The 14,121-nt window shown below is 42.9% G+C and overlaps 1 protein-coding gene across 1 annotated transcript in view; it reads left to right on the top strand.

Annotated features, from left to right (window-relative positions):
- The window catches only part of LOC110156010 (beta-1,4-mannosyl-glycoprotein 4-beta-N-acetylglucosaminyltransferase-like), a 17,600-nt gene extending 16,812 nt beyond the window's left edge, over positions 1-788 (top strand). The window contains 1 exon segment of the mRNA XM_055158123.1: positions 1-788. This exon segment is cut by the window's left edge and continues 365 nt beyond it. Coding sequence (XP_055014098.1) covers positions 1-133 — 133 coding nt within the window. The 3' untranslated portion in view covers positions 134-788.
- The last annotated feature ends 13,333 nt before the right edge of the window (positions 789-14,121 follow it).

Here is a 14,121-nt window from a genome sequence, read left to right as displayed (position 1 = left end):
CCTGCAGGAGTACCCACCCGCCGACCCCAAGGAGCACATGTACGCCCCCAGGTACATGCTGGACAATTACAAACAGTACCGCTACCTCCTGGAGAACCCTTACAGCCAAGTGTCACAGAACGGAGGAGAGTGAAGCCTGCACAAACATGAGGTGATGTGAGCTGCATTAAGAGGCTTGTTTGAGTAGTTTTGACTAGTTTGGTTTCAGTTACACTTCAGGTCTACAATACTTAAAGCTGCACAGTGTAACTTTTCTATTGGAGGTATGCCTAGTTTCCATGGAGATCTTATTGCTCTGCGAGGAGTGTTCCCCAGTAAAGCATTAGCCATTTCTCTCTAGAAGTCTGTCTAACTGTGTTACTAGCTTCAGGCAGATTTAACACCGTGTCCCAACAGCAATCTGACCAGAACTGAAGAAGCCACTCTTCACTCGAAAACTTGTGACCAGTTGACAGAATTACATTTTTTGCTACATTTCTGTCTAGCATTAGTTTAATTATAGTTGTTTTATTGCTCAAAAATATATTAAAAAAAGTTGCATTCTTACGGTTAGTGGGGTCGCCTCTCCACAGATATGACCTTGCTTTATCTCCTTATAGGTACATTTAATGCCGGATTGTGGAACACTTGAATTTTAAAATCTTAAAGGCACTGTGCCAGATTTTTACTGTCCCAAAAACATGACAAACAGAACTAGTTCATTTGAACTGTTTGCAGTGGTCCAAAGTTATTCCTCTCTTAAACCAGAGCATTGTTTGTTTGAGAGCACATAACAGACTTATTTTGAAAATCTGCTCTGGGGCTAGGTACCTTTTACCTTTTCCTCAAATACATGGGAAAAATTAGGTAAAGGGCCTTTAATATGGGTACTGGCAGTATTTTAAAAAATAGTAAGTAGGAAATCTAGTCAGAACTACTCAAAAAATACAAGAGACTCCTGTAGATCCACCTCTCACATTACGTCCACCCTGATCCTCCTCCCTTTGACATGCACTGGATACAGACCTGTCTTGTTCTAGCCCTGATGCCCTCCTGGACGTCTTCCTGTCATGTCCAACCGCCCACACACACACGCACACACGCACACACGCACACACGCACACACTCACTGCCAATGTCCTGGAGCTCCTGTCTGCAGTGTCTCCGTTGTCCATGCTGAGGGCGGGTCAGACACAGGGACAGACTTCAATGACGCAGTACAGCGATGGGAAGTTCTGTCATTTTTTTACACAATAAAGTACAGCAAAAAAGGAACTTCTACAACTATCCAAATGACTTGAATGTTTTTGTATTTCAGTGGTTTCTGAGACCAGGTCAAAGGGCATAGACTGTATATAGAAGTGGACTGAGGGACGCCATATTCTTCGGCTCCAGCCAAGGCTAACAGTTTTAGAGGCTAATTTTGAGTTCCGTATTTGGAAATCCAATCAGAAGCGAAGTTGTTGATGTTTTGCCCACACTGCTGGTTCTGGCAGGGGGTGGGCACTTAGTAACAAGGCACAATAGTTGTTGATCAAACGTGTTTGATGTGAACAGTTTAAGGTCAAAATAATGAGCCTGACAGCAGCAGTTGCAGAGAGAGGGGCCACAGTTTTTCAACAGAAAATGAACTGGAGCCAGAGCCGAATGAGCTAAATGCCCGTGTTCACTTTCTGTTTAGAATCCGGTGGCTAGTGGCTTAATTATGTCCACTCTATGTCTCTATGTCCAGTCTATGGGGAGTGCAGTCTAAGCAGAGATGTCTAACATGTCCTGAGTCCTTTGACATAGAGGAGCAGCAGCTCTACTCCAAGTTCGTCCCAGGTAACTGAACTAGGAAGCTCCCAGCCGGTCACCCTGAGCAGGAAACTCATTTGAATCACATATATTCGACATCTTTTTCAGTCAACACTCAAGAATGTATGTGGAAAATCAACTCATTTAGCTGGTGCATTGTGTAACTTATTTTGTTTTCTTGCTTTGCCTGAAATGTTCCGCAATATGACGATAAACATAATATCTTGCATACTTATTGTTGATATCACCTGCTTTTTACCATGGAGATAGATACACGTCATGCCATATTATTGAACATTCCAGAAAAAGCAATGGCTTCTCTATACAGACCAGGAGATGTCAGACCATCACCCAGAAAAGTTAGATGTTGAATTCAAGTCATTTGAATAGGACATTTTTTCCTTTTTTGCGGTGCTTGTTGGAGTGTTCTGAAGCGTACAGTCCACTCAGGGCAGGGCCTTCTCCTCTTACTCAGATAGATCACCGAAGAAAAAAAAAAAAACCAGTTTGAAACTGAGCAATATTCAAACATTTGACTGCAGCAGGGTGAGATTTGTCCATGTTTTTTTCTTTTTCTTTTTTTTTTGAGTCGTTGGTGATTGATTCAACAGGCCATGAAACTACCTGCAGCCTTCTCTGTAGTTTCGAGATACAGGCATCGCATTGTCCCCAGAGCTCTTAGTGGAACTGGGTATGTCTCGGATAACAGCCGTGTGAATTGGGGGTTAAGTCACAATAACCCGCAAGGGCGATTCACCTGTACAGGTGCTGACATTTCTTGGCCCGTGAAGGCCCGTGGGGTTCTGAAGAGGAGAGACAGTTTTCTACGTGTTTCGTAAATGTGGTGCAAGTGTGGCTTGCTCCCCCTGGGAGAAATTTGGGGCATGCGAGTGTCGCGCGGGTCTTAAGACTGTCGTGAGGCAATAGTACGCCGTACTTAAGTGCCACACAAGGGTCACATACAAGTCAAAATCTCATATGGGCCACTTGCAACGCACTCTAGTCGTTTGTGAGGCAAGTACAAGCCTCTTACGCGGCCCGTGCGACAGTCTTACAAGATGTGGCTCTTATCACCGTGCTATATAATAATGGGCTCGTCATCACCACTTCATTCAGCACAGCTTCACTCTTTTAACACACTGAGCTTCACAGCGCATTCTTGTGCGCCCTAGTCTTTGTCGACAGGTAATGAATGTCTACTGCTCCTCTCCATTCACAAAAATGTCCAAATTGTCACACAATCTAGTTTTTCGTAGTTTCTCTGCTTGGCCGTATCATTGCGCCTTGAGCAAAGCGCGAGTGTGCGTAAAGGTCCTGGTACTGCGAGTGCAGCCGAGCAGCGTGGTTACAAAGGACAGATGCGTAAGAATTTGGAACTTTTATGACTGAAGAGATTACGGGGCGTTACCTGTCACTGCAGATGAAGATAAATGCAGATAAACTGGATGGTACGCTCTTATAACAAGTGTTTAATCATTTACTTTCATTTTTAGCCTATGTATCCTTTCGATTGATATGGTTGGTTACTTTGTTTCCTGTCCTTGGGTCCTATCACCCACAAAAACAGCCACGTCTATTTCCAACTATGTTTATGTAAAGTCTATTGGTTTAGTTGATTAAGAATAAAATGTGACTTTATTATTATGAATGGGGGAATTGTTATGGGAATCTTTACATAATCATCTTTAATCACTTTATATAAATGAGTAAGTTGACTAATCATTGTTAATCAGACTTGTACTTTGTCCTTAGCTAGAGGTCTCATACGGGCCTCTCACTCCTGGTCTCATGCCCAAATATTTGTGTCTGTCTGGGATCACTTGTTTTTCACATGTTTTATTGCCCATGACCCAGCATTGTGTTGACCTGTCCTTGTAAGATGGTGTGTTATGTCTTTTACCTATTGCTATGTGGCTCGACATCATCCATGTGCCCTATCAGACTCTTTGATTTAAGACAACTTTTATTTTTTATTTATTCTTTATTCTACAAACTCCAAAAAATGGCTTCACAAGACATATTAATTAAGAGGCTTTAAAGAGGGTGTAATTTACTATGGGGTATTAACTCCTACCAAATAACATACCGTATTTTTCAGACTACAAGACACACTTAAAATCCGTTAATTTTCTCAAAAATCAACAGTGTGCTTTATAATCTGGTGCACTTTATGTACTGATTCTGGTTATGCTTACTGACCTCGAACCCATTGTATGTGGTACATGGTGCTCAAAATCTGTCAAAATGTTTTTGTATGACTTTGGTAAACTACGAAGCTGAATGATGAATTGTTGGATTACATTACAGCTACCGTAGTCAGTAACCTTATGGATTAAAGCGTGAAGTATAGTTCTGAGTCGACATTTATGACATCAGTGAAATGCTACAGGTATGGTTTATGCGTATGACCTGCAGACATATAATCTCTGAAAAGTTTCACATGAACCATCTCCAACACGATACATGCACAGAACACTCACCATTAGCAGCACATCCTCTGTCACAGAGAGAACACACATATTCCACTGAATCGTGTCTTTAGTCCGACAGAAGCTGAACAGCAGCAGCAGCACAAGGAGAGAGCTGTTTTTATAGTGCTTATAGTTCATGCAAATGAGCCATGTGTTTTTAAGTTTAGTTTCTGTAAAACATAAACAAATGTGCACAAAGCTGCATTAAACACATGTATATTTGAGACGTCCTCATAAGAAATAAAAAAAAAAAAACCTTAAATGATCCAGCCACTTTCACATTCATAATCCACATTCATCAAGACAGAGAGGCAATGCCAGGCGATTTACACCACGATCTGCCAATGGATCATGGACGCCTGGACTAAGGGAACTGTCTCAAGTGTCGTTTTGTTTGTTTCATTTAATGTGTTTTTTAAATCTGGTGCAACATATGTATGAAAATAGACGAGAGAATTCAACATTATTGATATTGCGCTTTATGATCCAGTGCACCTTATAGTCCCAAAAATAAGTTGTTTTTTTTAAATCACCATGTTATCTTTTATTGTTTTGAACTTTATGCTTGTTTTTGTTTCATGTGGATAGGCCCAGTAATAGCAGAGATATGAATCATAAACAATAATCAGGTCAACAAATCTAAATCTGACAGTTTAGTTTGAAATTAGTAAAAAAAAAAAAAAAAAGTAAAAAGTCACATCCCATAAACCAGTATGTAAACACTGGACAACACACTTTGAGTCACATATGTGTCACACACGCCTAAAGTAGACAGCTCAGTGTCTCTTCCTCAGTGCACAACTAACAGATTTGTATAAATAGAGTTTTAAGCTTGAATAGAGAGTTAAACAGGGCTGCCTTTGTTCTGTTAATATATTTAAGAAACAGCTCTGATTTTGAACCTTTAAAGGTGTTAGCCAAATCTTTATTCACCTGACAGAAGATAAACCCAGTGGCAAAGAGGAGAACACACTCTGTTGTTGTTTATCTGTTTTATTGTTACAAACTGTGTCAGATTTGGCCTGCTGACAGATTCAGATTTGTAATACATAACACCATATTACTCATTACTTCACAAGTCTCAAGTGAAGTAATGATATCTCAGTCTCTTCATAAAGCTGTTCCATTATTCAGCCCCAGAGGTGTGATTCCTTTCAAATGTATCAGAGAGAAATAATGAAAGGAAACTTTTTGGTGCCAGTGATTGTGTAATGTGTTAAAGCACAGATTTACAGCACATGTCTCTCACACCATGAGAAATGAGTGGCTGAGTGGCTAGCACTCATGCCTCACAGCTACGAGATTCTGGGTTCGATCCTGCTGCCTGGGCCTTTCTGTGTGAAGTTTACATGTTCTCTGTGTCTGGGTGGGTTTTGTCTGAGCACTCCGGTTTCCCCCATCAAACACAGAGAATTTCCCTATAGGGAAAAAAAAAAAAGAAACAGTTAGACTGGTCCCACCAGTCTGACTCCCTCTAAAGGGAGGAAGTCACACAAAGTCTGACACACACTCTAAATTACTATGTGTCGTTTTTACAGGACTAGTCTAACTTTTGTTTTACAAAGTAAACTTTTCAGTAATCTTTTGTATCTTGTATAATTTGGTAAAGTTTACCAAAAGACTGTTACATTTATGCCCAGAGTTTCAGAGAATGTGCCAAAGAGATTAAAAAAAAAAAAAAAAAAAAAAAAGCCTTTGTTTGTTTGCGTCTGTTCACTCAGTGTCCATAGACACATTACTGGTGGTTTCATGTTACAAAATCAACTCCTCAACTGAAAACTGACATTTTCAAAACTACACAGAACTTCAACTTTCTAAAGCAAAGGTAATAATACAGTTTTCCTTCGCTGCTTTGGCACATCATCTGTTCAGAGCACTTGCACTTGCAAATCAGTGACTTTTGTAAATCATGAGCCCATTTTCATGTTTGTTTTTACACAGAGAATGCTCTGGTGCATTGTTTCCTGACCAGTGAGTGGAGAAGGGTCCTTGAGCACTGCACTTTACACACAACAGTTTTGGCTGGAGGAACTATGGGGGTGCTGAGTTCTTCACTGAGGGTTCACATTGAACATCATCATTTAGAGCCTTTTATGGATGTGAACACTAACCTCCACCATGTTTGCTTTGCTCTGTTTTAAACAAACTTAACTGTAATTAACCCCTGTAGTGATCAATAAAACCTACTAAGAAATTCTTGTTTTATTGTAGCTCACTTTGAACACCCCCTCCCCGGCACTTCCCCTGTTCAAAGGACACAAATAAGGGACTGTTGGATTGTGTGAAATGAGATGTTTGTTTTTTCCTATATCCATGGGGAATGTAAGATGCTACAGGCTTTTTACACCAAATGTGGCAGAAGACCTTCAGAGAAGTTCTCTCTCTCTCTGATCCCATAACCTGTGCAGGTCTGTGCATTCTGAGGGATGGACATGTTCACTGTGAAAAGAATTTTGAGTGGGTTATTTTGCAATCAATATAATACAATTTTGATGTTTGTATGAATAGTTTTGAGGAATGCATTTCTATCTTTGAAAAGTCAGAGAAATTCAGAGAACTGCACCAAAGCAATTGAGAAAAATCCTAATATTATCATGTTTAGTGACTCCCAAACTAAAGTAATCCTTATTGGAATAATAATGTCACTCAGTGAGTTTGAATTTTAAAAGACCAAGTGTGGTGCAGTCCTGATTTTATCTGATCAAATACATTCATAAGATTATTGCTTTCTTCACTCTCTTTGACACTTAAACACTGGGATGGCACGGTGCCAAAGCACACAGCAAGAAGCAAGAAGGTCCCTGGTTCAATTCTGGAGAGGTGCAGAGACTTTCTGTGTGGAATTTGCCTGCATAGGTTTCCCTTGTGGAGCTGGGACTCCCCTGAAAATGAAATTCTTAATCTCACTAGGACAATCCTTTAAAAGAAAAAAAAAAAAAAAAAAAGTCAATAAATAAATTTGCATACAGTTGCAAAACAGCTCACACAAATTATCAAACTGAATTTATATTTTCCCAAACAATACTGGATTTCAGTAAATTGTAGCTATACATTAAAAACTGATCGATCATCTCCCAAAAGCAAGTTTCAAGATGGTCAAACTCTGGTCATGTATTTCTGTGCTCTTTCATTCATTTGACAGTTCAGCTCAGACACTTTAGTCCTCGTCTCAGGGACCACAGATAAGCAGCGGTTTAGTGCCGTCTCACACTGGGGTTCACACTTTACACACATGAATTTTGGACTGATCTGAGCTCCTGTTCAGATACAGGTTTGAATCAAATAGTCAAACTAAACCAAGTTTCCAAAAATGTACTCAAATTATTCAGAAAAACTGTAAACCATTCTTAACTCATGCTGATCTTGAGAGAGTTATGTATGTATGCTTTTATTTCTTCATGTTTGGACTGTTGTAATGTGTTGTATACCGGCCCCACTTATACAAAGACTGCTGCTACAGGCTTTGGACTAGTACAAGGAGGTGTGAGCACATGACACCACTCTTTCACTGGCAAACAATACATACATACAGTACATACATACAGCACATACATACAATACATGCATACATACCATACATACCATACAGGGTACATACATACCTACAAAAAAACCAAAAAATGGTAGCTCAGCAGAGTGCAGTTTTACACCCAAAATGGACTGATTCCAACTTGTCATCTTCTCATGTCAAAATGATATGATTCTAGGCAGAAGTTGCTGTAGTCCACGCTGTGGTCACAGCACCGTGGACTCCACGGTGCTGTGACCAGGACAGCCCCATGGCTTTTGTATCATTTCATTGCATTGTGCCTAACCTTCAAAAGTGAAATCAAGGGAAAAATAAATTTTTCCTGTGCAAGTAGGGCGTGTGAACCTGTACAACATATTTGGAATCTTGGTTCTATCAGGTTCTATGCCAAAGTTATAAGCTATTAGGTCTTTATGGCTGCAAATGACTTTCCAGCATCTGTGGAGCACATTTAGACCAATCTTGCCTTAAATCTTGCCTTAATGTTAGTTAATTAATGAATCTTTGCATTTATATAGTGCCTTTCAAGACACCCAAAGCACTTTACACTTTATTATTCATTCACTCCACACACCATTTTCACGCAATGTGGGTGAAGTGCCTTGCCTAAGGACACAATTTTTGCCACTGGCGTCCCCTGATGTATTGGTGTGTCTCTTTCTTGTATACATGTCTCTGTCCGTACACTGTGGACACATGTCTGTGTACTGTATGAAGCATGTGTCTATAAATCCACCCCGTCTCTGTCTCAGGCCCTTCTTCCTCTGGGACTCTTTGCTGTTAGATCTTGGGTGCTCTTATGTTTGAGTTTTATTTATGTCTTTATTTATTTGACAGGGACATTGCAATAATAGAACAATACAAGTATTGCGCACATCAGATGTAGTATACAAGCTCATATTCATGTGTTGCAGCAGTGGCAGCACATCACAGTGTGCATGTACTTCATAAAAAAAATTAATAAATAAAAAACTTGGAACATTTAAAACAAAGCTAAAACAAAAAACAAACGCCAACAAATCAGTAGCAGCAGAGGGAGTAGCTCATCAGCACTACAAATACAAATGCATAAATTGAAATATGTACACATATACATTGGTCTTATAGACAGCAGGTCATGAATGGTTACAGCCCTGACTCTCTTTAAGCCACTTAACATTGAATTAAAAATGCCCCAGAGTACTACACTCCCTCACAGACACATCGGAGGAGTTCCAGGCCCCTGCTGCTTTGGTAGAGAAGCCTTCGTGTCCACACATGATGGACCTAAAGTTCACAGAACAGAGTCATCAACATTTTTCAGAACTTCTGAAAAATGTTGTGACACAAATGCTCAAGTAAATAAAATAACACACACACACACACACACATAACTGAGTGTGGTTAGATGGTAATCTTACTTCAATAAAAATTTTACTCAAGGAGGAGTAAATGTATGCTACTATAAAAGTACTGAGACAGCATGTACTGTGGACTTTCTTTGGTTGTTCTTCAGATCACATGATGTACATGTGACCTTTACCCATGAAGCGTCTTTTTGGCGTTTTAATGCAGCATGAAATTCACTTATAAACATGCAACACGCCTGGTCTTCAACAGGACTAAACCAAGACTGAAACAGAATTGAACGAGGATTGAAACTAGACTAAACCAGAATATAACCAAAATATACCAGAACTAAACTGTCATACAAAAGTAAAAGAGCTTAACTCTCCACAGTGTGAAACAGAAAAATAACTTCAAAGTTTTCTGATTTGTCCAGACAAAAGTAGAATAGGCAGGGCTTTCAAAATCTGACAGCTAGTTACTGTAATGAAGAAATATTTGTATGTGAAAAATATTGATCTCAAAATGGACATTTGACCTTATTTGTCATTTCCTGTTCTTTGCCTTTGTATGATGATTCAAAAATAAGGAGTCATGCAAAGGCCAAAGACAGAAACTGACATGATGATTATTAGATTTTCTCCAGACTTCCATCCATTATAAGAAAAACACCTCACCAAGGTTGAATCATCATGTGTTTGTGGAACTGATGTAGAAGAGCTTTGGATTTCCTGTTTAGTGCTGATCAGGATCGTGACACTTACAGAGTGAAATAGTTTAACACAAGTGACTTTGCAGTACAGTGTGTACAGTAATGAAGAAATACACACAATACTTTCAGATTGAAGTATCATTGAATACAAAGGTTTATTTACTGAATGTGTTAAAACCCTGTGCCAAGGCTGCAAGACAAAAAGGAGGTGAGAGGTTGGATTTTAAAATAAAATGTATTTATGAATTAAATCACAAACAAAACATACACTGTTTCTGTCTTTTGCCTTTGCACAACTATTTTTGGCTCATGATACAAAGGTAGAGAACAAGAACTGACAAATAAGATCAAAGGTCAATTTTGAGCTCCATAAGTTTTATGATATTTATTCACTCACAAGGAGGTCTCACTTCCATGTTAACCAAACATGATGTTACGGCATTCAGAAAACCAGAACTGAAACTACATTAATCCCGAGCTCACTGCAGACTGCAGCTCTGGTCCTCGTATGAGGGTCCCACCACAGTAAGACCCTCAGCTCTGACCCTGAGCTCTGACATTGAGCTCTGACCCTGAGCTCTGACCCTGAGCTCTGACACTGAGCTACAGTTGGAGATGGGTTAGTACAGGTTTAGGTTCAGTTTTGTTCTGTGGTCTGGACTTTTAGGTCAACTGTCTTTTCTGTATCTCATCCACAGGTTCCTAACAGTAAGTGTTTTACCTTTTGTGTTCATTAGTTTCTGCTTAGATGAAGAATACAGTTGAAACAGAAATAAAGTCCAGAGAATTTAATTACTCAAATATTAGAAAGCAATATTTGTACAAAGAGTCTGTGGCGACGATGACTTTTATACACACAGGGGGAGAATATCAGGGCGGTCATAAAAACTCGGACAGGCCAAAGTAAATATTTATTGAAAATGACCTTTGTTCGAGGTATGTAATGTTAAACCTTTGCTTATTAAAATAAATGTTTAATAATAGAATTAGTTTTAACATCTCCCCCCCCGAACTGCCACCTTACCGTGGTGGGGGAGTTTGCGTACCCGAATGATCCTAGGAGCTATGTTGCCCGGGGCATTACGCCCCTGGTAGGGTCTCCCATGGCATACAGGTCCTAGGTGATGGGGCAGACTAAGAGCAGTTCACAGAAACCAAATGAACAGTTTAATATCGAGGACCGTTACGTCGCCCGGTATGGTGCATCCGGGGCCCCACCCTGGAGCCAGGCCTGGGGTTGGGGCTCGAATGTGAGCGCCTGGTGGCCGGGCCTTTGCCCACGGGGTCCGGCCAGGCTCAGCCCGAAAGGATGAAGTGGGTCCACCCTCCTGTGGGTTCACCACTCGCAGAGGGGTTTATAGAGGTCGGGTGCATAGAATACTGGGCGGGGGTCGTTGACGGGTGTCTCAACAGCCTGCTCCGCACACACAGCATCTGGCTGTGGCGACGTGGAACGTCACCTCACTGGCGGGGAAGAAGCCCGAGCTTGTGTGGGAGGTTGAGAGATAAATATAGTCGGGCTCACTTCTACGCACAGCTTGGGCTCTGGTGCCCAACTCCTTGAAGGGGGTTGGACCCTCCATTTCTCTGGCGTTGCCCACGGGGAGCGGCAACGAGCTGATATGGGCTTGCTTATAGCCCCACAGCTCAGCCGCCATGTGTTTGAGTTCACCCCGGTAAACGAGAGGGTTGCGTCCCTGCGCCTTCGGGTCGGGGACAGGTCTCTCACTGTGGTGTCGGCCTACGGGCCAAACAGCAGTGCAGAGTACCCGGCCTTATTGGAGTCCTTGGGAGGGGTACTGGACAGTGCACCGACTGGGGACTCTGTTGTTCTACTGGGGGACTTCAACGCCCACGTGGGCAACGCCAGTGACACCTGGAGAGGGGTGATCGGGAGGAACGGCCTCCCCGATCTGAACCCGAGCGGTGTTTTGTTATTGGACTTCTGTGCTAGTCACAGTTTGTCCATAACAAACACCATGTTTGAGCACAAGGGTGTCCATAAGTGCACGTGGCACCAGGACACCCTAGGCCGGAGGTCGATGATCGACTTTGTAGTCGTGTCATCTGATCTCCGGTCACGTGTCTTGGACACTCGGGTGAAGAGAGGGGCTGAGCTGTCAACCGATCACCACCTGGTGGTGAGTTGAATCCGCTGGCAGAGGAGGAAGTCGGAGGGACCTGGCAGGTCCAAGCGTGTAGTGAGGGTCTGTTGGGAACGTCTGGCAGAGCCCTCTGTCAGAGGGACTTTCAACTCACACCTCCGGGAGAGCTTCTCACAGATTCCGGGGGAGGCTGGGGACATGGAATCTGAGTGGGCTATGTTCTCAGCCTCTATTGTCAAAGTGGCCGCTCGTAGCTGTGGGCGTAAGGTCTGTGGTGCCTGTCGCGGGGGCAATCCCCGAACCCGGTGGTTCTGACGGGTACCGGCGGACCAAGCGTGCTGCAACCCGTGCGGTCGCAGAGCTGGGAGGAGTTCGGGGAGGCCATGGAGGAGGACTATCAGACGGCCTCAAAGAAATTCTGGCAAACCTTCTGATGCCTCAGGAGGGGGAAGCAGTTCTTCACCAACACTGTTTACAGTGCGGGGGGAGAGCTGTTGACCTCAACTGGGGAAGTTGTCGGGCGGTGGAAGGAATACTTTGAGGATCTCCTCACTCCCACCGTCACGTCTTCCGAGGAGGAAGCCGAGGCTGGAGACTCATCCTTCACCCTGGCTGCAGTCACTGAGGTGGTTGGCAAGCTACTTGGTGGCAAGGCTCCGGGGGTGGATGAAATCCGTCCTGAGTACCTTAAGTCTCTGGATGTTGTGGGGCTGACTTGGCTGACACGCCTCTTCAACATCGCGTGGCGGTCGGGGACAGTACCTCTGGACTGGCAAACCGGGGTGGTGGTCCCTCTGTATAAGAAGAGGGACCAGAGGGTGTGTTCCAATTACAGGGGATTCACACTCCTCAGCCTTCCCGGTAAGGTCTATGCCAGGGTACTGGAGAGGAGAATCCGGCTGATAGTCGAACCTCGGATTCAGGAGGAGCAGTGTGGTTTTGGTTCTGGCCGTGGAACACTGGACCAGCTCTACACTCTCCATAGGGTGCTTGAGGGTTCATATGGGAGTTTGCCCAACCAGTCCACATGTGCCTTGTGGATCTGGAGAAGGCATTTGACCGTGTCCCTCGTTGTGTCCTGTGGGGGGTGCTCTGGGAGTATGGGGTCTGGGGCCCTTTGCTAAGGGCTGTCCGGTCCTATGCAAAGGAGAGTCCCTCACCATTACTCACTGGTTTAAAGTGTTATAAACAACATTTTACACTTTGGATCACTTGTTGCTTTAGTTCATTGTCTGTTAAAGACCATTAAAGGCTCATTTCAAATTGTTCAGAGCAAAGAATTTAATCACAGGTCAATTTCACTTCTAGAAATGAACTAGAATTGTTTCTCTGCTGTCCTCTGCTTGTGTCAGTTGCCAGTTCAAAACTTGTTTTCACAAACAACTGCCATTTAAAATGTAGTTTGTCCGTGTATGTGTTGCTGTAGGCCCCGTGTCTGTGCTGTGTGGAGAAACCAAAGAATACAGTCGCAAAGTTTGAAGTAGTTTTATCCACTTCAAATCAGTGTTACTCTGTGTGATGTGAGGCACTGGCTGCTCTGAGTGTCTGAGCTGCAGCCGCCTGCTCTCTCCGACCATCTTAAACACACCTACAGAGGGAATCTGCTATTAAGTCATGTCACTAAAGAAATCTCTTATATCATTATATAATAATCATATTTTTAAGCACTTAGAAGTGCAGCAGTTCAAAGGACACAAGTAAGGAACAGTTGGATGGTGTTTAATGAGCCGTTTGTTTTTCCGTGTCCATGGAGAGCTAAGGACATTTGAGATTGGACAGATTTTTGACACCATATGTGACAGCAGATATGGCAGAAGATCTTCAGAGGAAATACAGGGAATGGACCATTTCATCCCCCCACCCTCCACCCCACAGGAGGGACAGAACCTTCACAGAACCTGCTGGCCCTCCCTGACCGGTCCTCCTGTTAAACTGCACTCACACCTGTGACTGAGACACAGAGGACATTGAGACTGCGGTAACATTAACTGCAAGAGTTTGCAGCAGCAAAACTTTCATTTCTATGGGACAGACCACAGCCAATATGCAAAAGACTTTTCCCAGCACCACACCCCGCCCTGGGCTCATCACTGAAACCGCTCAGAAATGTCACTGCGGTGGTAAACATGAGACATCCGCACAGCCCTCACACAAGCCCCGCCTCCTCCTCCTCTCTCTCTGCATATAGGCATCAGTGCAGCG

This window comes from Boleophthalmus pectinirostris, unplaced genomic scaffold (genome assembly GCF_026225935.1).
Source record: "Boleophthalmus pectinirostris isolate CB_2022bp ecotype Guang Dong unplaced genomic scaffold, ASM2622593v1 HiC_scaffold_22, whole genome shotgun sequence".
Classification (NCBI taxonomy): Eukaryota; Metazoa; Chordata; class Actinopteri; order Gobiiformes; family Gobiidae; genus Boleophthalmus; species Boleophthalmus pectinirostris.
The sequence above is the reverse complement of the archived record's forward strand: the minus strand, read 5'-3'. Positions and strand labels throughout refer to the sequence as shown.